Raw genomic sequence first — 25,286 nt, forward strand, 5'->3', positions numbered from 1 at the left:
AGCTGAGACTTGATCCTGGCTTCTGAGGTGCTTCACATTACAGTTGGGAAATGAGGCAGGTAAATCAGCATTCATGGGAGAGTGACATAGTGAGTCCTGTGAGGGGGATACTCAGCCTCTATGCAAACAAAGAACATACTCTTTACAGGTAGATCAGCAGGTCTAAAGGGCTTCCCGAAAGGTCTAATGGTTCCCATAGTAAATCATAGAAAAAGTGAGCTGAGTTTCCAAAGAACCGTTAGGAGCTTATCAGCGGGGAGAGTTGAAGGGGAGCATCCAAGGTACCAAATGTGGATTTTTGGAAGATGACTCTGGTGTCCGTGTTAACCAAGGAAGGGCCAGATGAGAACCAGGGGAGCTACTCAGAAGGCTACGGTATGATCCAGTCTGAAGTGAGGACAGCCTGAGCTGAAAGGCTCAGAAGGGTGAGGGGAGGACGAGGTGAGCACTTGTGACTGAGGACTCGAGACTGGCTTCCTCATGGAGGGGCAGCAGGAGAAGGAGGCTGTTCCTACATGTGCAGCCTTCCATCAAGTCTCTTGAGTTTCGGAGGGGACACTGATTCTTCTCACCCATCTTCCCATCACTGTGTGTTGTATGTCATGGCTCTGCATCCTTGCTGCATAAATTACATCCATGCTTACTTACACGTGTGTCAGTGTTTCATCCAGATTGTTGCTAAAGATGGCTCCTCAGTCCCCAGGCACCTTTTTCCAGTCCTGAGGTTCCCACTCCCAGCAAAAAGGGTAGGAGAACTTTGCTTTTTGCAAAGCATGAACTCACAGAATGGTGATGAAGTATATGTTTACATCCTGAGTATTGAGATTCCAGCCTTCTTCCTCCTCCCATTACTGAGAATTTTGGCAGCCAAGCACCTACTGACCAGGAAAGTGATTAACTATCGCTCATCCTGGTGAAACTGCCCTGCCAAACAGAAGAGACCTAAAGACATCACCGGGAAGATGCCATCCGCGTCCTCTTGGGTGATAAACCCACGCCCAGAGTTCTTATCAGCTCTGTGATGCTGACTTTCAGAAGACTAGAGACTGTTGGTTCAGACCTTGAAAGAAACTGATCTACTTCACATGAAAAATGGAAGCGAAACGAAATGATGAGAAGCATCTTGGAGAAAACAAACAGCAGAAAGAAGAGAAACCTCAGCAATATCATCACTGATGGTCTTAAAACAAGAGAATGCTATTTTGAGAGGAAAAAAGAACATTCAAATGTTTGTGTTGTTGATGTTCAGTTTTTCAGTCATGTCCAACTCTGTGACCTCACGAACTGCAGCACTCCAGGCTTCTCTGTCCATCACAACTCCCGGAGCTTGCTCAAACTCATGTCTGTCGTCCCCTTCTCCCGCCTTCAGTCATTCCCAGCATCAAGGTTCTTTTTTAATGAGTCGGTTCTTTGCATCTGGTGGCCAAAGTATTGAAACTTCAGTTTCAGCATCAGTCCTTCCAGTGAATATTCAGTTTGATTTCCTTTAGGATTGACTGGTTTGATCTCCTTGCAGTCCAAGGGACTCTCAAGAGTCTTCTCCAATACCATAGTTCAAAACCACATATTTATGTATGTACATGTACTTACATGACAGTACAACTGAAAAATCATTAGAAGAGTTGAAAGTTGAGAAAGACTCCCACAGAGTAGAGCAGAAAGATAAAAAATGGAATCTGGGAGAGGTTAAAGGATCAGTTCTGGAGGCCTATCTGGAAATTGTAGGAGTCCCAGAAAGAGAACACAAGAGAGAGTCAACAAAATGATTCAAGAAAATTTCTCAGAATTGCAAGATGTAAATTTCTAGATTGAAAGGGCCCCCTGGATGCCCAGCACCAAGGTTGAAAATAGACCCATCCCAGGGCACATGATGGTACAGTGCCAGGTCCTGTGCTCAGATGCGTCCAGAGGAGTCTCTCATGAGTCTCTGCACCTCTCCTCTCATCCGGCCCGTGTATCCTGTGCTTTATACCTTTTGTTCCTCTGCTGTCACGAAACTGGGTGTCAGGAAGGGCAGGTAGATGTATCAGCCATACTTAACCAGAGGCCCCAACTTCTTTTGAAAACGTACTGAGATGCCCACTGCTACTGATGCCCCGCAACACCAGCTGCCACCCATCCTGCCACATTTTAGGCTAATGATTGTCTTTCTGTGTGCATCTTCTGTGTCTCTTCCTCTGCAGTCCAATCCGAATCTGGTTGTACCAACATAGTGTCCGCAGCCCCTTGCCAGGCAGAGCCCCAGCAATATGAAGTACAGTTCGGACGGCTGCGGAATTTTCTCACTGGTAAGTACTCAGCACCAGCACCTTTTTTGTCATAAGGGAGTGATGCACATTTCCCTCAGAACCCGCTTTGTTCCAGCTATGGTTTAGGTGCCAGGGATCCAAAGGTAGTTGAACACAAGTCTTGTATTCAAACTTACAGTGTGTTGCAACTCCTGAGAGTTAAATCAGGAGGTTAAAGGGCTCTGAGCATGCTATTCACTAGTCCACGGCCTTCAGCACAGTGACTGTGACTTGTGCTGAATAAGTGGAGGCTCAGTCAGCCCTGTAAGGATGCCTCCTTACATGCAGCGGATGTGAAATGGACGTTGCTATACTGCCAGTAAGACATCTCAAAATGGCCTTTTTCCCTTATTTCCAAAAGTGCAAGAGAGTAATAATACTCATGAATCGGCAACATGAAAAATTGGAAGTTGTAATTTAGACCAGTTTGTGGGTGGCATAATAACCGTGGAAATACAGAACCAGTAGATACGAATTATAATGAGGTTTCATAATTCACTGTTTGACTTTGTCACTTTTAAAAATGAAGTCATGTAGCCTGTCTGTACAATAAATGTGACTACATTAATTCTGGTTCTGATCAAAGTCTTTTGAGTACTTTTCCTTCCACAAAACACCTTGAGGTGCAAGAAATAAAAAACTTTCTCTGTCCTCAACAGATGGAGAGTAATTAGACACGTATTGGTTAGTAGAAAATTATAGTTCACATACTTTGAAGTTGTTTTATTTTTCTTTCCTTATTTGAACAGTCCTTGAGTTAACAATTTTAGTAAGCAGTCAAGTATATAAACCAAAAGTAATATACCTGATTACCACTGAGCGTTCTGATTTCGCTTCACCCTCACAGTGGCCAGTGTCTTAAAGCAAAGAGTGCACATCTCCTGCATTGCGTAGTTGGGCAGAATGACCAGTGTGTTACAGGAGAGAAAGGTTACAAATAAACCCTGCAGAGGGCTATCTTACCAGTTTCACAGATGTTGAGGGATGGGATTCATTAAGTAGAGAATAGTCTGTTAAATTGTTACAGAAATTTAAAAATTGTGAAGATTAACAATTTAATAAAAAGAGTCTGTTTAAACTGTAAAGAAAGAAACTCCAGTAAGATCATTATATCATATGAATATTAAATAGAACAGCGATCAGTTGCTTTCTGTGTTGGCTAAAGATAAAAAAAGAAAAATTGGATTTATAAAAAGAATTTCAATCAGAGGTAAGCAAGAACTTAGAGATGAGATATTTTTAACTATTGGCATTGGTTTTTGAGGCTTTAAGCAATTTTTAAAATTTTTTAAAATCTGTTTTTAGAAAATTATTTCACTTGGTTTTTAAAATACAGCTATGATTTCCCCTTTATAGATTTTTCTCATCAATCTAGTGATGAGGAAGTTGGTTTAGAGAGAAATGCCTGGCCTCATTGAGCCCTTCTCTTGCATCCATTCAGACTGTATGTACATGAGGCGCTGATCGCACTGGGGCTGGGGTAACAGTAGAGTGTGTTGGGGGGGGCCTGCCCTCTGATGGAGGAGCCAGACAACTTGGGGGGCTCCAAATCTGTCACTGAGATAGTCTCTATTAGCCTTTTCCTGTGTAATTTCTCATCTTGTTTCAAAACTGAGAAAGTTTTAATTCTTCAGTTCTTGGTCACAGGCTATTTTGAGAGGGAAAATGTATATGGTTTTTCCTTACAGAATGCTTTTTCCTGGAACATTTTTCTCTACCATCAGGTCTCTGAAGAGTAGTCAGCCAGATCGAATGAATAATTATCTCCTGAGCCCCAGGATAGAAGTATAACATATAGTCATTAATCTGAATTGGTGATTAATCCTAAGAGGGCTAACAGTCACAGTTTTTGCATGAAATGTGACACTAGGGGAAGTGTTTTCATGGACCAGTATAGAACCAGTTGCGGGGTATTGAGTCCGCATTTGAAGTAAAGGGAGAGAGAGGTTGGCGTGTGGCAGTTAGAGGCGGCCTTCTTTAGGAGGGTAGGCTTTACATTAGCACTTGATTTCAGACATCTGTTGAAGAGAAGTAGAAGGATTTGGGCTCTGTGCAGAGGCATGAACAGAGTGGCAGAGGTGGTGATTATGCTTTCAGGAACCTTGAAGGAGCCCTTTGTTGAAAATGGGCTTTCAGATTGGAGATAAAGACAGAATGGAGGCAGGATTTGACCACAGGCTTAGATGTGTGACCTTCATCCTGCGTGATGGAGACAGGCCCGGGTGTGACTGTGGGTATGGGAGCAGTGGACAGTGTGTGTTAAGGGGCAATGGAGGCCAGCCCAAGTGCACAGAGGCCCTGAGGAGGGAGACAGGGCTGCGGAAGTGGAAAGCGGTGTCTTGAGTCCATAGTTCCATCGTCAAGGTGGGATATCCAGGAGTAAAGGAGGGAGAGCTGAGAATGACGGGCTTGGAGTGGGGGGCGGGGGGAGGTATCCTGGGCAGAAATAAGTCAGGTTTTACTTTTTACATGGTTAGGATGATGGCATCCTGCTGCATAGCATGTAAGGTACAGAACTCAGCATCAGCTATGGGAAAGTACAAATTAAAGGCTAGGAGATGAAAAATCCTAAAGGAAATAATGGAAAAAGTGAGTACTAAGGCTGTAGCACCTGCAGTATGTTTCTCCTCTAGAAGCCATGGGGTGAGAGGTTCTGTGAGCTCGCCTGTTGGGGCCTTTTCTCCAAGACACTCAGTAGGCAGAGCATAGACTGGAGTCAGTCACTCTGGATCTGAACCTAGGGATACCTGGGACTCTTGGATACAGTTTGGGTGTACATGCCTGGCTCATAGAAGGCATACATGCAGTGTTAGCTCCTTAAAGCGAGGTAAGCCTTTGAAGAGCAAGGTAGGAAGAGGAGCTCACAGGCATGGATGGGAAGGGGCAGGTCAGTGGCGCTGCCGACAAACAAAGGAAGGTGTTGGGTTGTGTCTGAAGGCCCAACCCTGTGGAGAAAGGCCAGGGAATGAGGACTGGTGTTTGTTTGACTTAGTGTCCTTTCAGTAAAACGTAAGGTGTATATTATGATTACAAGGGAACAAGATTAAAATTGAGCTAAAACTTCAAGTTAATCTCACCTTGTTCCAGATATGTTGATGGGAATTTTTAAAGTACTGCATCCCTGTTTCTAGATGGCTAGTGTTTTGTGTTTTTTTATTCTGAGCTTAGTAAATTAAAATACCTCTCATTTTCAAAAATAAGCCTGAAACTTAAGATTGTAAGGAGTTGAAAACAGCCCTTCACCCCAGTAGAATATATTGAATGTCTGATTGATAAAATTGCATCTTCTTGTTAGTATTTTGAGATTGAAATTTTCCAGAGGTCTTCTAAAGAATTATAGTATTCAAAGAAATACCAAAATCTATATTAGTCAGGGTTCTCTAGGGAAACAGAACCAAAAGAATGGAATGCATATATAAAGAAAGAGATTTATCTTGAGTTGGCTCACATGATTGCAAAGACTGACAAGTCCAAAATCTTCAGGGCAGGCCTGCAGACTGGGACCCAGGAGAGCCACAGTTCATGTCCATAAGCAGTCTGCTGGGAGAATTCCCTCTTCTCCTCTTTGTGCTCCTAAAACCTTCCGCTGATTGGATGAGTCCCACCCACATATGGAGGGGAACCCACTCTGCTTAGTCTACTGATTTAAATGTTCATCTCATCTAAAAAGTTTCCTTCACAGAAACATCTAGAATGTTTGACCCAATATCTAAGTGCTGTGTCCTAGCCTCATTGACACATAAAATTAACCATCATAAGTCTACCCACTATGAACTTGGCACCCATACCCATCTTCTTAAAAGATAATTAATCTCCAAATAAAGATGATTAACAAGGTCATAATTCTGCCTAACACTAAGTACAGCTATATTTGGCCACTGGGTGCGAATAGCTGACTAATTGGAAAAGACCCTGATGCTGGGAAAGATTGAAGGCAATAGGAGAAGGGGGCAGCAGAGGATGAGATGATTAGATTGCATTGTTGACTCAATGGACATGAATTTCAGCCAACTGTGGGAGATAGTGAAGGACAGGGAAGTTTGGCAGTCCGTGGGGGTCACGTAGAGTCAGACGAGACTTAGCAACTGAACAACAACCAAGAATTCCCTAATCACTTTCTCAGAAGAAGAAACAAAGTCCGCAGGTAATGTTTACTCTTCTTGAAACTCTGTGATTTGAATGCTATGATATAGGGACTTCCTAGTGGCCCAGTGGTCAGGACTCCGTGCTTCCACTGCAGGGGACATGGGTTCAGTCCCTGGTCAGGGAACTAAGACCCTGCATGCCATGTGGCACAGCCAAGAAAGGAGTAAATACTGTGATGCAAAGTCAGTGTAACTTATATTCTGTGGTAAGGGGATAAGAAAAGAGAGAAAACAAAGATATTTGCTTACGTACAGATACACCAACATGTTCATAATAAAATAAGGAGGAGTACTCATAATAGTTACAGTTCTGGGGTCTGAAACTGGTCGCATGGTCAGAGCTGGTCTTCAGCTCCCTTCTTCTACTCCCTATCCAGCATTGCTTTTACCTTTCGTTAGCACCTCAGCTGGTCCTGGTTCTTTACATGGTGGGATGACACAGGCCTTCGTTCCTGAAGGGTCTGGACCACTACTAGTCCTGCCTTGGTTGGATTACTGCATTTGTTTATTCACCTTCACCTCAGGGACAGTAGCACTAAGATGCCGTAAGTGACCTCCTCTGTTGCAGACACGCTCTCCTTTCCCCCTGTGGAGCAGCAGTGCAGCCTCCCTGCGGCAGTCAGGCTCAGTCACCCAGGGCCAGCACCAGAGCACCCTGCGCCTGTTGGCTCAGAGGCAGGAGCCTGCAGCAGCTGGGCAGCAGCCCTAATTCAGTGTGGGATCGCTGTAATTGAAGTTCATCTTGTAAGAAAGCGTTTGAGTGGGGGCATGTTTATCCTTAAATGCACATACTATGCAGTTAATTCACCTATGGTAAGATGAAATAGAGCATTAAGCAGAGGTAGCATGCTGGAATCATCTCCCTTCTGATTAGAGAGATGCCCTAATTCAGTATTCCTGAGTCTTGAGACAGGTGTGGATTCCTTTCCATGGAATAAAAAAAGAAAATACTATCAGAATGTTATAAAAGTGCTAAATTAAAGCATTTTTATATTATTTACTTAGGTACATACAGACATTACACTAGATATGAAACTTTTATGCTTCCTTTATTTTGTTTGAACCTAAACTCATTTACAAATAAAGTACAAGCAAAATCACAAAAAATAAAGTTCAGATTAACCAGTGAATGTAACAGATGGATTTTGTTAAATAGCTCACTGCTCCACATGGACCGAGGTGCTGGTGCACAGGCATGCCTCCTTGCTGGCCACTTGCCTCTGTCCACGTGGCCATGGAGCCTTTGCTCTGTCACAGCTCTCTGCCTTCCCTCACTCAGGTGTCACACACACACCTCAGTGCTGTTCTCATCAGCCTGTGACAAAACTGGACACTAATGTGAACATTCTTTGCCATGTGGTTTCATGGTGTTTAAGTCTCACATTGGCAAATTATTTAGTTTTAATGACCTGAAAATATTCCTCTTATAAATTACCGCTGCAAAGAGAAGTTGTCCTTTTTAACCAACAAAATCTAAATGACTACACTGACAGGTGTGAGACACTTAGGGATGAACAATGTCGTCTTAGCACTGGGACATGTCGACCAGGGGTCTGTACATGTAAGTGAACCCACTGAACTAAGAACTTTGATGTTACTGCAGGAGATGAGAGCACTAAGACTGTATGCCAGTACTTGCTAAAGACCACCCAGATAATTCTGAATTTATCTGTGTTTACTTTTTAAAGTATCAAATTGAAGTTTCTGTGAAGAACTCAGTCTCCCCAGAATCCATGTAGGGTCTCTGCAAGGTCTGAGATCCCAATTTGAGCAACGCTAATGCGTTGGGGAAAATACTAACCCAAAGGCCTAGATACAATCTCCTTTGAATGTGTGTGAGAAGAGGCACACTGTTTAGCCTCTGGGCATCAAATTCCAGGTTTCCTGGCCTTCTGGGTCTGTGATCTTCCTTCCTTGGTCCAAAGGCTTTGGCTTCAAGTTTCCAAAATTTTGTGTTGGGCTTATACTTCAATCCATAGCCTCAGAAAGTAGGGTCCTGGCCAGAAGGGGACTGTGCACCCCACAGAAGACCATGCTGGTTATAAAGGCATTGCTTCTTTTTCCTTACAGATTCTGACTCCCAGCACAGCCATGAAGTGATGCCTCTCCTCTACCCTCTCTTTGTCTACCTCCACCTCAACCTGATCCAGAATAGTCCGAAGAGCACAGTGGAAAGCTTTTACAGCCGCTTCCATGGAATGTTTCTGCAGAACACCAGCCAGAAGGATGTCATCGAGCAGCTCCAGACCACTCAGACCATCCAGGACATCCTGTCTAACTTCCGGCTGCGAGCCTTCCTGGACAACAAGTACGTGGTTCGTCTGCAGGAAGACAGCTACAACTACCTTCTCCGCTACCTCCAGAGTGACAACAACGCCGCGCTGTGCAGGATCCTCGCCTGGCACATCCATCTGGATGTGCAGCCCGCCAAGAGGACGGACTACCAGCTCTACGCCAGTGGTGGCTCCTCCCGCGGCGAGGGTGGTGGCCTGGAGCCCGCCGACATGCCAGCGCCCATCCTGCAGAATGAGGCTGCGCTGGAGCTCCTGCAGGAGAGCATCAAGCGGGTCAAGGATGGTCCCCCTTCCCTCACCACCATCTACTTCTACGCCTTCTATAACACAGAGCAGCTGCTGAACACTGCGGAGGTCTCCCCGGATAGCAAGCTGCTCGCAGCAGGCTTTGACAACTCCTGTATAAAACTGTGGAGTCTGCGTTCTAAGAAGTTAAAGTCCGAACCCCATCACGTAAATGTGTCCCGCATCCACTTGGCTTGTGATTTCCTAGAGGAGGAGGTAGGCATATCGGTTTTTCTTCCCTGTACCTGCCTTACTAATGTGCTTCGAGTATTCTTACCAAACATGACAGATGTTACAGCAAATGGACTTCATTATATTCCTCACCATATAACTAATGCCAGACTAATGCCTGGTAACCTGTAACCAGTGAATTCCTGCTAATGGCCAGCCTTGGCCAAGAGGAAAATGTTAATGTGAGCTGAACATCATTAACGAATGGTCAGTATGTATTACTACCTGAAATGTGGATATCATTTGCTGAGCCTAAAGATCTTTAGCTATGTGTGTGAGTGTGCATGTGTACATATATAAGCAATCAGAAGTAGGATTACTGGGTCAAAAGGTATATTGCTGTTTCCCAAGAGTAAACTAGGATGCTGTTTCTCTTTCCCCTCCCCGCCGACCCTGGGTGCCCTTGGCCTTTCACAGCAGTGCAGTCCTCCGACTTCTCCAGGGTGCCCTGTTTTCGTCCGGCAGTCAGCGTAATGATCTTTTTTGCTTTGATTGGGGGTGGTCATTGGAAAGGGCAGGCCTAGTGGCCTGAGTTTCAGGTCACTGAGAAGCACTGGTTCAGAAGAAGCGAAGGCAAAGGGAAATAGACGTGGAACTCCATAGAGTTCACCTTGCCTGAGAGTGGTGCCTCGGAATTTGCAGGGAGAATACCTTTGTCATGTCACCATTGGAATTCAGGTAGCTCAGACTCAGCTTACTTTGGATGGAAAATTCTTTGCACTAGGTTGAAAGGTTAAGGGTTTTCTTAAAATCATTCAGGTTAATTTTCAGTTGCTGATAAGGATGTCAAGAATATTGGATGTACAAAGTCAGCCTTTTTTACCTATTCCTGTTTTCTGAGTCATTTTCCAGTTAGCATGGCCTTTGAGTCTTTGCTTCTTGAAGTTGAGAGAGGAAAATTAGAGGAGTTTGTTATGATGAACAAAGAATCTAAATTCTGATGCACAAACTTTGATTTCTAGAATCTGTAGTGCCTTCTAGAATACTTTTCATTGCATATTTGAATTATTGAGTTTCTTTTCATTGGGGACAGTTCTAGCTTCTTAGGGGCTCTTCACATGCAGTGAGGGATACTGCTCTCATCTACTCTGAATTTTCTATTTAGAAAAATAATTCCTGCTGACCTTACTAGTTTGATGATATGATACTGGTTTGGGGATTAGTCTAGGTATTAATATAAAGGAAGATAGCAAAGGTAGAAAGCTGCAAAGATGGAAAGAACATTAGATTAAAATAAAAATTTTTAAGATTCGCCCCCTGGCTACCACTGAATTTTATAATATGTGAATTTTATCTCATTTTTTAAAAAATCAAGAGCAATAACCAAAATCTTCTGTGTAAGCATAAAATTACCCCCAATTCAACTGGATTTACAGCACTGCCTTCAGCTTCTGCCGTTTGCACTGGAAGGTAATCTTGATTAGCCTCGGGAATCTGTTTGATGGCCCAGCACTGCTGCTTCAGTCACCCCAGTGCTGGCAGCCGCCTCATGGTAGAAACGCGCAGAGTGGAGAGCGGGACTGCCCTCCCACTTTTTTTTTTTTTTTTTTTTTTTTTTATCAGTAATATATTTTTCCCTTAATTGTTTTTTCACTTTATTTATTTTAAAGAGATTGTCTTTAATCCACTGTATATTCTTGCCTCCTTTGTCAAAGATAAGGTGTCCATAGGTGTGTGGATTTATCTCTGGGCTTTCTATTTTGTTCCATTGATCTATATTTCTGTCTTTGTGCCAGTACCATACTGTCTTGATGCCTGTGGCTTTGTAGTAGAGCCTGAAGTCAGGCAGGTTGAATCCTCCAGTTCCATTCTTCTTTCTCAAGATGGCTTTGGCTATTTGAGGTTTTTTGTATTTCCATACAAATTGTGAAATTATTTGTTCTAGTTCTGTGAAAAATACCATTGGTAGCTTGATAGGGATTGCATTGAATATATCGATTGCTTTGAGTAGTATACTCATTTTCACTGTATTGATTCTTCTGCTCCATTAACATGGTATATTTCTCCATCTATTTGTGGCGTCTTTGATTTCTTTCACCAGTGTTTTATAGTTTTCTATATATAGGTCTTTAGTTTCTTTAGGTAGATATATTCCTAATTATTTTATTCTTTTTGTTGCAGTGGTGAGTGGAAATTCCTTAATTTCTCTATTTTCTCATTATTAGTGTATAGGAATGCAAGGGATTTGTGTGTGTTGATTTTATATCCTGCAACTTTACCATATTCATTGATTAGCTCTAGTAATTTTCTGGTGGACATTTCTTTTTCTGCTCTGATTGCTGTGACCAAAACTTCCAAAACTATGTTGAATAGTAGTGGTGAGAGTGGGCATCCTTGTCTTGTTCCTGACTTTAGGGGATATGCTTTCAATTTTTCACCATTGAGGATAATGTTTGCTGAGGGTTTGTCATATATAGCTTTTATTGCGTTGAGGTATGTTCCTTCTGTTCCTGCTTTCTGGAGGGTTTTTTCCATAAATGATGTTGAATTTTGTCAAAAACTTTCTCTGCATCTATTGAGATAATCATATGGTTTTTAGTTTTCAATTTGTTAATGTGGTGAATTACATTGATTGATTTGTGGATATTGAAGAATCCTTGTATCCCTGGGATAAAGCCCACTTGGTCATGATGTATGATCTTTTTAATGTGTTGTTGGATTCTGTTTGCTAGAATTTTGTTAAGGATTTTTTCATCTATGTTCATCAGTGATACTGGCCTGTAGTTTTCTTTTTTTGTGGCATCTTTGTCAGGTTTTGGTATTAGAGTGATGGTGGCCTCACTGAATGAGTTTGCAAGTTTACCTTCCTCTGCACTTTTCTGGAAGAGTTTGAGTAGGATAGGTGTTAGCTCTTCTCTAAATTTTTGGTAGAATTCAGTTGTGAAGCCATCTGGTCCTGGGCTTTTGTTTGCTGGAAGATTTCTGATCACAATTTCCATTCCCTCACACTTTGCGACATACTGGACGACGGAGAGAGCTTGTCAGTTGGCAGTTGCATGTTTTTAGTATTTATGCAGCATGATAAAACCACAGGTACCAGAAAGGAGGACTTGCCCTCCTTTCCAGTTATGTGGATAGGACACCAGCCTCCCTGCAACCTCAGCCCAGCAATGCAGCTCCTGTGCTCAGTTCATTTAACGTTTGGTCATTCTGCCCCAACCTGGTCATCTTTAAGTTTGAAAAGTAAAGTCAGTGTTGTCAATAATAGTCAGTTCTGTAGTTTGTGTACCAGACTGTCATAGATGTATGCTAGCCAATAGGAATATAGTGTGAGCCATATGTGTAATTTAAGTTTTTCTCATCATCATATTAAAAAGGTAAGAAGTAGTTGGTATTAATTTTAATAATGTATTTTCAACTCATTGTAGCCAAAATATTATCATTCTGCATGTAAGCAATATTTTCAAAATGTTAATGAAATCTGTTACATTCTGCCTTTTTGTCCTAAGCCTTAGAAACCATATAGCACATGTCCATTTACACTGGGCAGCAGCCACCTTTTCTCTCCTTGATCAGGCTGCTGTCTGCTCACACAGTAGCAGTGTCTCACCTGGTTCCAGGTCTTACCCAGTCCCAAGCCCAGCCATATTTAATTTCTTTCGGCTCCATTGGTAGCTGATTGGAGAACAACCCAAGGCTTGTTCAGATCCCAGAGCACCCTGACCCAGGACTCACTGTGCTGTAACTAGGGCACTGGGGACACAAAAGTGCAGAAGCAGACTCGGGGCTCCTTGGTCTAAGGCAGGGTCAGCAGACTGTAATATTCAAAGAGCTGTTTTTTTCTTACTCTTTGAAAATTTCTATTTTAAGCATATCTTAAAAGTATATAATACAGTTTATTATTACATGAATGTACTTTACAAATTAATTCATATTTGGGATGCGTCTGGGGTAGAATTTACTGTGGTGGGGGCAGGGTTAGACAGTTGTAGAACATTTGGGATGTTGTCCTGTTAGCATGGGAGGGGTCTGCGTGGTCAGGCTTGGATGACCCATTGCTTGTTCAGGGTTTCAGCTCAACTGCACTGAGGCCGTTGTGGGGCTGGCTGACCCACAGAAGAAAATGTGGCCAAACTATTTTAAGCTGTGGTCCTGGCAGGGAGTTGATAGGGCCAGCCTGCAGGGCTATTCTAGTTTCCCTATTTCTTGGTTTATAGAGTCAACAGGCACTTTCCACAGGCTCAGGACAGTCATGGGGCCCCTGAGAAGTCCAGCTGCCTCCCAGTGCGTCCTCCTCTCTCTGTCCCTGAGCACTCAGAGGCAAGACCCACTGCCAGGACTTCCTGCTCCAAACGAAGATGTCTTAAGCCTCAGAGATAAACTCTGGTGTAGAGCAGTGAGTCATTCCTGAAATTTTAAAGTATTATTATAACCTCTTTGGAAAGAAAAATTACTAATATTCTTGGTAATGCTCAGTAGAACCTTAAGCTCCCAAATGCTTATGTATTTTCAGTGTTGATTATCTGGAATAGCCATTTTGAATATCCATGAACATCAATGTTTATTTTCTCTTGTCTCAAAAATGTATACGTTGGAGGCATTCGTTCTATTTTTAATTTAATAGTTTTTAAATAGAAATTAAAAGAATGGCTTTTTTCTGTACAAAGGCTCACAAAGGTATTTATTTCTAAGCCAGCAAGGCCCATTTCGTTCAGGAAGCTTCATTTTAAGTCTTTATTCGTCCAGTGTATAACCAAAACTCATTTGACTTTATGAACTCCAGGATTGAGATAGTTGCAGTTGTAAGGAGCTTGTCTGCGAGAGAATGAAAGGAAAGTAGATTTGAACCCAGAGAATATGCTTGGGCGTGCAGCAGGGGGCCTCCCCCACAACCCCTTGCCCCTTTTACCAGGAGTTGTCTTTCTTATCCCCACACATAGGGGTTTATTTCCAGGAATCACAAGAGTAACTTGCCTCTGAGAGGAATTCTGAATCCTTGCCTCCTGTTTTACTTTGGGGAAATATTTGAGCCGACCCAGAAGGTCACGGTTTCAAAACTGTTCTTTCTTTTTGGATACCAGCCATTCATGTCTGGTTACAGGGCATGGGGGTAAGTTACCGATGACTGCACTTTCCTAGCCGACGGTTATTTCTGTGATATGTCCAGGTTTTATTTCTGGCTAAACTCCCACAGTGGTTCTGTATGCATCTTGAAATGAAACCACATCTGCCACCATCATTGACCCCAGCTGTGGAGGTGATTTTTCTTAATGGACTAAAAACAGGGAGCACTGTGGCAAAGCAGCCAAGACATGCCTGTAGAATAAAAGAATCTAAGAACATAAAATCAAAAATAAATTTTTTTGAGTGATTGACTTTTGAAGTCTGTCCTCAGCATAAGAGTAGGGTCCATGGTCATTACTCTGAAGTAGTAGCCTCGCTATAGTGTTAGCTGCAAGGTGAATTTAAAGAAAGCAAATGTGTAAGTTGTAGGAGACAAGGTGCTATCCTGGGGTCACCCTGAAGGACAGAGTCATTTACTGGGTAAATGCTGTTTCCCAAGCAGGTCTCTTTGTTTCTGGACATTTTGTTTTCCGTGGCAGACCGCTAAACACTCTTCTTTTGTGTGTGTCCCCACGGCCCCCAGGATGACGAGGACGACAACGCAGGCACGGAGATGAAGGTCCTGCGGGGACACTGCGGGCCAGTGTACAGCACCAGGTTCCTCGCGGACAGCTCGGGGCTGCTCTCCTGCTCTGAGGACATGTCCATCAGGTACTGGGACCTGGGCAGCTTCACCAACACCGTGCTGTACCAGGGCCACGCCTACCCCGTGTGGGACCTGGACATCAGCCCGCAGAGCCTGTACTTCGCCAGCGGGTCCCACGACCGCACGGCCCGGCTGTGGTCATTTGATCGGACGTACCCACTGCGAATCTACGCCGGGCACCTGGCCGACGTGGACTGCGTCAAGTTCCACCCCAATTCAAACTACTTAGCCACGGGCTCAACCGACAAGACGGTGCGGCTGTGGAGCACTCAGCAGGGGAACTCGGTGAGACTCTTCACGGGCCACCGTGGCCCTGTGCTCTCCCTGGCTTTTTCCCCCAACGGTAAGTATCTGGCATCAGCGGGTGAGGACCAGAGGCTGAAGCTGTGGGACTTGGCGTCCGGGACCCTCTACAAAGAGCTGCGGGGCCACACGGACAACATCACCAGCCTCACCTTCAGCCCAGACAGCAGTCTGGTCGCATCCGCGTCCATGGACAACTCCGTGCGTGTCTGGGACATCCGAAGCGCGCACTGTAGCACACCTGCCGACGGCTCGTCCAGCGAGCTCGTGGGCGTCTACACCGGCCAGATGAGTAATGTGCTGAGTGTGCAGTTCATGGCCTGCAACCTCCTGCTGGTGACTGGAATCACACAGGAAAATCAGGAACATTGATTTAGATCTTTGATATGACAGACTGGGGCGTGCGAAGGGCTCCATATGGCAAGTCTTAGGACAGACGGAATCACTGACTGACTGTGAAAGACTCCCCGTGTCCCCCCTTGCCCTGCAGATGTCCTAAAACCACCACTCTCCGCTTAGCCCCGAAGTGTGGAAGGATAGGGGCAGGAAGGGTGGTGATGGGGAGCAAATGTGAGATAGGAATCACGGAGATCCCACTGTGTCCTCATGTGGCCTCTCCCTATCTCTGGCGCCAAGGTGCCCTTGCCTCGCTGGGGCTGCACTTGACCTGAGGATGTTTGCCAGGCACCCTCCCCGGGAGCAGTGCCACAGGGTCACTGGGTGGGAGGGACTCTATACAGGTAGGAAAGTGGGAGTGAGAATTAGGAAAGGGGGCAGGGTCATCCTGGCAAACGTCTTTCCTTTTCTGTGATTACAAAGAACCAGGATTTTTTATTATTGTTATTATAATTATTATTGAGAAGAGGAAACCTAGCACTGGCAGAGGGGGCCTTCTCTGCTCTCATCTTTCAGGTTTTACTCCTGGCACTGGCTGTGATACTTGGAATTTTGAGGTTCAGGGAATTCAGAGAACTTGGTCGCACAGTGTATTGGGAGAAAGGGAAAATTCCTGGGTGACAGTTGGATCACTCCAGCTGACATGCTTCTAGAAGTGGGTGGGCAGATTTGACTGAGAAAGTCTTGGGCTCTTACGGCAATGGTGGGAAAGAAAGAGTCTTTTTGTGGCTGCACTTCTGTTAACAATTTTCTTCCCCGAAAGGACGGATTGTGGTAAAGAAATGAAAATAATTAGAAGTGAAAAGTCAAAAGAAAGAATTAAAAAATGTTGAATTTCCCAATGATTCCGAGGTGTGGCTTTTCCAGCATCTTTTCCTCCTGAGATCATCCCTCCCACCTGCTTTGCAATAGCAGTTTAATGAACAGTCTGTGAAACAAATCTTAAGTACGAACACACACATCGAAAACTGTGCTCTGAGGATGAAGCGACTTCTAATTTGTGGGAAAAGGATTAAATATTTCTGTTTTCTGAAAAGAGTTATTTTGTATTTTGTTTTCTATTAAAATGTGTTTAGTTTCCAAAAAAGTGTTGGCATCTCTTTTAACAGGCGGGTGTGTGGGCTGTTTTGGAAGGCACAGGTCACCTCTCTTTGGAGTGACAGCCAGTTGTGCAGACTGGACTCCCCAGCTGCCCTCCTGTCTCCCCTTGTATTCTGTTCAGCTGGCTTCAAATTGCATTTCTTCTTGGCATTCACAGGGATTATTGAAAGCATTTAACACTTTTTTACACATCCAAGCTTGCCAGTTGCTGACCAGAGATGACATATATTTTTCTATCTGTAGTTATTTGGTGAGATCCTACTTCAGTAAAGACTCCATGATAAAATCCCTAAGGGGCATTACAAATGATGTCACTTAACTAACTTAAACCATTTATTGTACCATTTCAGGTAAAGGACTTATTTAAAGATGTAAATGATGTGTGAATTTTTTTACTGTACTTTTAAAACATAATTTTCTGAAAAGGACACTAGAATTCTATGCCCAGAAAGTTTTTTAACTTGAGCCTAAAATATTAATTAACAGGAAATGTTTCTTATTCATAAAAACTCATGTATTTGAGACATTGTAAGAAATCTTTGGCAACTTAGCCAGACAGCATCACCTTCCACGTGGTCTGCTGGTAAAGGCTGGGATTCATATGTGTTCTTATCTATAATAAATGAGCTCTTAGATTGTGTGGTACATTGCTAGAAACCATGAATTCCTAAATTGAGCTGAATCATTCTCAGAAGTGAAAATATCACTAATTTTAGGTTTCATGTTTATTTTTTAATGCAGAATTTCTTTGATTAAACACAAAAATGCCTTAGTTTGGTCAGCCTTCATACTACAGATCACATACACACTGTGATTTCATTTCAGGCTTTTAATGATATGCATCTTGGGCCCTTTTCTTTTCTGGATTAATTTTAATGTGGAGTAATTTAACTTTATAGAATGCCCTTATTTTCCCAGAATCTTAGAAATATTGTAGGAGTCTATATGTGTCCTTATGTCCACAAGGTGCCTAAAAACATGGTTACACTCAACTCTTCAGGTTCCTTTCTTGTATTGTTTTATCTTCAGAGCAATCCTGTGAGGCAGATAGGACTAGAGATATTACCAGTTTGTAGATGAAATACTAAGATACCTGGAAGAACTGTTTTATCTGTACCCAACATGGAATAGTCACGTATCAGATGGGTTATAGAGAGGGTCTATATTTCAGACCTTCCAAGTTCTAGATAAAGGATATAGCCCTAAAGATAGAAAAACTTAAAAAAAAACTCTGAAAAGGAAATATAAATTATTTAAAAGGCATGTATATAGTGCCTTCTGTCTGCCAGAAACTCCAATTACTTTATGAAAATTAATTTATCTCCATAACATCTCTGTGAGTTAAGTGCCACTTTTATCCTCATTTTACAGATGAAGACTCTGAGGCACTGAAGGGTTAAGTAATGTGCCAAGGGTCATCGGCTACAGCTGATAACTGATGAGGTCAGAATCCGAGCTAGGCAGTCTGGCTCAGGGCCCATGCTTCGTGCAGTTGCCCTTCATCCCCACAGAACCAGGTAAAGAGTGGCCTCAGGTCTGTAGTAACAGTGTTCCTGGCAATAGTTAAAAGACATGCTTTCCTCTGTCAAGTCAACAATAAGCAGGATCAAGAACTGGCAGTAGGAAAAAATATATTAAGTTATTTTAAAACACAATGATAAATCTTTGTAAATGTAAGGTAGGGGAAAAAAACAGCTGAAATTTCTTAGAAAAATCTCTGTAATTTAGCCAAATTACAGAGACTTACCAAAAGAGCAAAAATTAGGATGAAGTAATGAAAGACATAAAACAGGAAACAATTTAAAATTATGTTCAAGATCCAGCTTCTAAGGATATCCATGATTCCTAGTTATTCATTTGTTTTATGCCTGTGTTTAAAATGTCTTGGTTGTATTAAAAAAAAAAAACCTGCATATGTAGCCTTCTGATTTTGCTATTGCCCAGATTGGTATTAAGTATATGAATTAAAAGATTAGTCTATACTTCAACTTGTCTTTCAGTTGCATGTTTTAGAAAAGTGTTCATTGTATCTATGCCCAACTGACACCAAGACTACATTATTGTCACCTACATAGCAGCCAGATGACTCAAACTGCTTTGTGGGGAACAGAAAATCTTCACTGTGGAACTTAAAAAATGCAGACATTCCTTGTCAGTTTCATCCACTGAAGGACACTTTGGATCAGTCAGTTCAGTTGCTCAATCATGTCCAACTCTTTTCAACCCCATGAACTGCAGCAAGCCAGGCCTCCCTGTCCATCACCAAATCCCAGAGTCCACCCAAATTCCTGTGCATTGAGTTGGTGATGCCATCCAGCCATCTCATCCTCTGTCATCCCCTTCTCCTCCTACCCCCAATCCCTCCCAGCATCAGGGTCTTTTCCAATGAATCACCTCTTCGCATCAGGTGGCCAAAGTATTGGAGTTCAGCTTCAGCATCAGTCCTTCCAATGAACACCTAGGACTGGTCTCATTTAGGATTGCCTGGTTGGATCTCCTGGCAGTACAAGGAATTCTCAAGAGTCTACTCCAGCACCACAGTTCAAAAGCATCAATTCTTCAGCATTCAGCTTTCTTTATAGTCCAACTTTTACATGCATACATGACCACTGGAAAAACCATATCCTTAACTAGATGGACCTTTGTTGACAAAGTAATGTCTCTGCTTTTTAATATGCTATCTAGGTTGGTCATAACTTTCCTTCCAAGGAGTAAGCATCTTAATTTCATGGCTGCAGTCACCATCTGCAGTGATTTTGGAGCCCCAAAATTAAAGTCTGCCACTGTTTCCAGTTTCCCCATCTATTTGCGATGAAGTGATGGGACTGGATGCCATGATCTTCGTTTTCTGAATGTTGAGCTTTAAGCCAACTTTTTCACTCTCCTCTTTCACTTTCATCAAGAGGCTCTTTAGTTCTTCACTTTCTGCCATAAGGGTGGTGTCATCTGCCTATCTGAGGTTATTGATATAATTCCAGCTTGTGTTTCTTCCAGCCCAGCATTTCTCATGATGTACTCTAAATATAAGTTAAATAAGCAGGGTGACTATAGACAGCCTTGACGTACTCCTTTTCCTATTTGGAACCAGTCTGTTGTTCCATGTCCAGTTCTAACTGTTGCTTCCTGACCTGCATACAGGTTTCTCAAGAGGCAGGTCAGGTGGTCTGGTATTCCCATCTCTTTCAGAATTTTCCACAGTTTATTGTGATCCACACAGTCAAAGGCTTTGGCATAGTCAATGAAGCAGAAATAGATGTTTTTCTGGAACTCACTTGCTTTTTCAATACTTTGGATACTCCCCTGTGAGTGACTGAAATTCAAAAAAAATTACATTAATGTGTCTGTTACGATCAAATGTGTTAATGGGTGGAAATAAAATGGATACAGTCCCTGGCTTGAATTTAGAGAAGGGGGCAGGTATTAATCAAATGATAACCAGAAACGTAATTTCAATCTGTAATGCATGCTGTACTGCACTGTGGATGCTATGGAAGTGTATACCCAGGGATCTGAAGAAGTAGTTCAGCTCAGACCTGGAGGGTGGCTGGGAGTTAGCCAGGTGGAATTCAGGAGGGAATCCGCTACACCAGAGTCCAGCAGGGCTGGGGCAGTGTAATGAGCCCATACATAACTGGCACAGCTTTGGGCACCAGCAGGAGTTTGGCTCTCATCCCTGGTGTGGTGGGAGCTACTGCAGGATATAGAAGAGTTTCCATCTTAATGTCACTGGCAACAGGAGGCATACAGACATCACATTTACAACTGGAATTCAGTGTCTGGATAACTAGGCATCATTCACTGAACCCAAAATGCCAGGCACTGCAGGGCACCACTGAGAGATGGAAGCCATGTGCCCTACCAAGTGGCTGGGCAATGAACTGAGAGCGGCCTCCAACCAAGAGCCAGTGAGGGACCTAACTCTGCCAACAGCCACACAGGCGAGCGTGGGTGCAGACTCTGCCTGGCCAAACCTTCAAATAACACTGCTCCTGGCTGACCTGGAGGCAGAAGGATTGCATAAGTGTACAGATTCCCAGCCCACACTGGAGTTGGGGATGATTTCTTGTGTAGCAGTAGATAACCAGCCCATCTGTCCCACTGCACAGTCCACTCTCTCAACTAGCACAGTACTAATGATAGAATTACTGATTTAAAAAATGATCACTGGCAGGCATAAGGAACACAGAGCAGAGGGCCCAACAAAGTTCATTGCAGTCGTGCAGGGGAGAGAGGCAGACGGCTAGGGCCAGAGTGGCCACAAAAGACATGGAGGGAAGAGGATAAATGCACCGAGTGCTTCAAAGTGAGTGACTGAAATTCAAAAAGAATTACATTAATGTGTCCATTATGATCAAATGTGTTAATGGGATGGGAGGAAAGAAGAAAGGATACGTGGCTGATCCCTGTGTTTCTGGTGGCTAGTGTTGCCACCCACTCTGATGAAACTACTGGAGGAAGAAGAGTTTCAAGGAAAAGATAGTTTGCACCTCTTAGGTTTGAGGTGCTTATGAGAGAACCAAGTGAAGATGTCAAACCGGCCTTTGGAGAGGGACAGATGACGTGCTCAGGAGGGGTCAAGCCTGACAGGCTAGTTCAGAGGTTGTCTCCATTACAGTGCTTTCTGCCACTCGGAACAGAAACAGGACTCCAAGTGGCTTTTAAAATAAGGAATCGTCTTAGTTCATATAACAAAGTGGAGAGATCAGGTATCTCATGTGCTTGTCACTAAGGATTCTGCTCTGTCTATAATTCCACTGCCCTTCTGGCTGCCTTCATCATAGGCCGGCTTTCCCCAAGGTTGTGAGAGGGCTACTGACAGCCAGCCTCATCCATGTCCCATGGCCATGTGACCTTACTTTGTAGATCTGACATCAAACCTCCAATTTGAATTAGGCCTGCTAATCACTGAGCCAGGCCTTGACATAGGCAAGAATCCTTGACGTGTAGTTGGAATTGGAAGTTCGGAAATAGCTGTGGTGGCCAAGGATAATGAGGAGGCAATCAGGGCTTAACACTTGACGTTCTTGACATTTATAGGTCAGAAAGGAGTTACAGCCAACAAAGGAAGAAAAACAAGCGTGGGCTTTTCCTCCAGAAACCTAGAGGAGAAAATGCTTCAAAATCAGAGTGGTCAGCTTACTACCAAGAATTCAAATGTGATAAGGATGCGAGAATACCCATTAGATTTGAGGGGTGGGGGTGGAGCAGTAAAAGTTATGATTGAATAATGAATTAGAAAGAGCATTGAAACTGCTCGAAAAGTTAAAAGGCAATAGGAAGCAAATATGAGCACTGTGAAGGTGACATAGACAAAAGGGAAGAAGGACAGAATTGGACCACAGTGCTGAGATAACTGGCTATCCACAGGGGAAAGACTAAAATTAGACCCCTACCTCACCACATGTGAAAATCAATTTGAGGTAAATGAAAACCTAAATGTGAAAGGCAGAAATACAAAGCATTTAAAAGAATATCCTCATGACTTTGAGACAGGAAAGAAGAAAAGGATTGATTAAATTCAAAAGCATCCATTCATCAAAAGAACCACAAAAAGAAATAATGAACAGGGTAGGAATGGGAGCTGGTACCTGTAACATGGGAGGGACAGAGACAAAAAGTCCAGAGCTGTACTTCACAGTAGAATCAGCTGTGGGGCTGGGAATGTGCTCTGGTTCTGTCCTGTGGAACATTCTGTGAGGCTGGGGATGTTCTCCTGTTCTCTACTGTCCAGTAAGGTAGCTAGCAGCACATTTCAGCATTTGAAATAGTGATAGTATAACTAAGGATGTGATTTTTTTTTATTTAATGAATTTAACTTCTTGAGACTATCTGGCTAACATACTAGTCTGCAGAATTCTAAATTATGAAGAAATCGTGTAAATCAGTGAGGAAAAAAGCCTACAGTCAATGGGGAAGAAAAGCAAAGTCTTAAACACTTCAGAAAAGAAACTCAATTGGTCGGTAAACAAATTTAAAAGTATTCATCCTTGTATTACTCAGGAAAATGCAATTTAAAACAGTGAGATTCTATTATAGACACATCAGACTAACAACACCATAAAAGCTCAACAGTGCTAAGTGTTGGTGTTTGGGGACCCTCCTGACACAGGTTGGGAATGGATATTCCTGATGTCTTTCAGACACGGTCTGGAATTACACAGCGAAGCTGCAGAAAGGCAGACTCTGCCATCACCTATCATCCCACCGCTGTCTGGGCTGCAGGCTCACACTGCCCAGGAGTGGACCCTGAAACATCCACACAACAGTGTTCTCCATTCTCCAGAGCCGAAAGCAAACTAAGTGCTCCTGAAGAGAAAGGAAACGCTCATTATTGAGTAGTCACATGGCGATAAACTGCAACAAGAAAAACTGACAGCTACAAGCAGTGAAGTGGCTGTCCCTCACAGTCTTGAGTGAAGAGAAAGAAAGTCCACAGAATGTATCCATTTACACAGAGTTCAAATCTCACAGAATGAACCATATTATTTTCTAATATGTGTTCAAAGACAAACTGTAAGAGGGCTGGAGTCCAGATCAGAAGGGGCCACCAGTGTGCCAGGGGTGACTTACGTAGTGGTGACCCCCATGGACACTTGAGAACTGTCGCTTATGTGTTATGTGGCACAGGTAAGCTTTATTTCCATTATGTTTAAAACATTTCCAAAAGAGTAAAAAGTTGAGGTGAGACTGGAGGGTGGAGCCAGTGCAGGAGACGTCTTAAAAGGGGCAGAAACAGACATGTGGAAGCAGACGGAATTCATCTGCCTGCTTTTTTGTTTTTGTTGATTTTAATGAAAGTTCCAAAAGCAAGGCTTTTAAACTTTTAGACTTCAACCTACAGGAAAAAAATACATTTTATACTGTGACAGGGAACGCATAGAAACGGTTTCATTGAACCTAAGACTCTATTGATTATAAGACGCATTTTTAAACTCTCATCAAATGATGAACAATGCTTTATTATTGTTTGTAAGTTTTATTTTATGTTTATTTGATGCTTTTGAACTGTGGTGTTGGGGAAGACTCTTCAGAGTCCCTTGGACTGCAAGGAGATCCAACTAATCAATCCTAAAGGAAATCAGTCCTGAATATTCACTGGAAGGACTGATGCTGAAACTGAAACTCCAATACTTTGGCCACCTGATGTGAAGAACTGACTCAGTGGTGGAACCCTGATGGTGGGGAAGATTGAAGGCAGGAGGAGAAGGATGAAATGGTTGGATGATATCACTGACTCGAAGGACATGAGTTTGGAGCAGGCTCTGGGAGTTGGTGATGGACAGGGAGGCCTGGTGGGCTGCAGTCCATAGGGTCGCAAAGAGTCAGACATGACTGAGCAACTGAACTGAATTGAACTGATGTTTATTTGAAGCACTTTCAGACTTACACAGTCTTATAAGTGAAATACATTGATACCGGTTTTCTTAAAGCTTCCTCACCCTGAGTCCCAACTTTCTGAGTCAATCATCAGTGCCTAAGTTTGCCCCTCTTTGACCTCAAATACACCTTGGATGGAACATCTTAGAAGAGGGCAGACTCTTGTCCCCAGGATTCCATTCCAGGCCATCAATACCCATCTGGCAAGGCTTGATGTTGGCACCTTCTTTATCTTGGTGTCAATAGAAGCTTTCCGAAAGCAAAATAAGGCTTCTTATTCCCTCCTAAATCATCCTTAAATATTTTCGTGACAGAACTAACGAGTGACTGCAGCACAGAGGGCCTGGCACCTGGGCTAACAAACCACTTCACATGTCACAACTGCTACCTGGCCAAGGGCAGGTAAGGTGCCATCCAGTTGTGAGGCCCATCCTCTCCTGACTCCAGCAATGTTCAAAAGTGGGTTTTGTAAATTCCATTGTAGACTCAAAAGAGTACATAGAAAACCATTTCCATGTGTGATGTGCTGTGAGATACTAACTTTAACACTGGTCACAACACATGCATTAAGTTCATGGCCCACAAGGGACTTCCCTGGTGGTCCACTGGTTACAAGTTCGATCCCTAGCTGGGGAACTAAGATCTCACAAGCTGTGCAGCAACCCCACCAAAGAAGTTCACAACCCCTGAGTGAGGCCATCACAGGCAAATGGGTCAGTGCTGTCTAGGCCTCCTGAATGCAGGCAAGAGAAGCCCAGAGTGGAGAGAGGTGAGCAAGAGGCACGTTGCTGGCAGAGACAAGCTTGGCGGCAGGAGTCAAGGAAAAGAAAGGGCAAGGGAGGCAGGCTGTAGATTAAAGAATGAGCTTCAGGACCCACATATGTTTAATCACTGGGATTATCTCTGTATTAAGTTTTGTTCACATCATTCAGCTTTGATGACTGATATGTTTCCCGGAGCAAGTAACTTTTAGCCTCTCTGAACTTGAGACTATTTTTTCAAAATACGAAGGAAAAAACAAGAGAACTAGAGTTGCCCTGATGCTGACATCTTGTCTGGGACAGCCCCAGTGACCCTGCTGCCCTCAGCCTGGACTTGAGCCCCCTGTAACCTCACCACACTGCTTCCCTCTGGCTTCCATGAGAAGCATCCTTCT

At 43.3% G+C, this 25,286-nt stretch overlaps 1 protein-coding gene across 5 annotated transcripts in view; it reads left to right on the forward strand.

The window, feature by feature from the left end:
• TAF5L (TATA-box binding protein associated factor 5 like) overlaps positions 1 to 16,727 on the forward strand; it is a 29,728-nt gene extending 13,001 nt beyond the window's left edge. For all 5 annotated transcript variants that reach the window (XM_052639905.1, XM_052639903.1, XM_052639904.1 and 2 more), the window contains 3 exons: positions 2,184 to 2,288; positions 8,504 to 9,228; positions 14,831 to 16,727. In XM_052639905.1, the coding sequence (XP_052495865.1) occupies positions 2,184 to 2,288; positions 8,504 to 9,228; positions 14,831 to 15,628 (1,628 nt within the window). In that variant the 3' untranslated portion in view covers positions 15,629 to 16,727. The remainder of the gene's footprint in view (positions 1 to 2,183; positions 2,289 to 8,503; positions 9,229 to 14,830) is intronic.
• The last annotated feature ends 8,559 nt before the right edge of the window (positions 16,728 to 25,286 follow it).

The sequence above is a fragment of the Budorcas taxicolor genome, chromosome 5, assembly GCF_023091745.1.
Source record: "Budorcas taxicolor isolate Tak-1 chromosome 5, Takin1.1, whole genome shotgun sequence".
NCBI lineage: Eukaryota > Metazoa > Chordata > Mammalia > Artiodactyla > Bovidae > Budorcas > Budorcas taxicolor.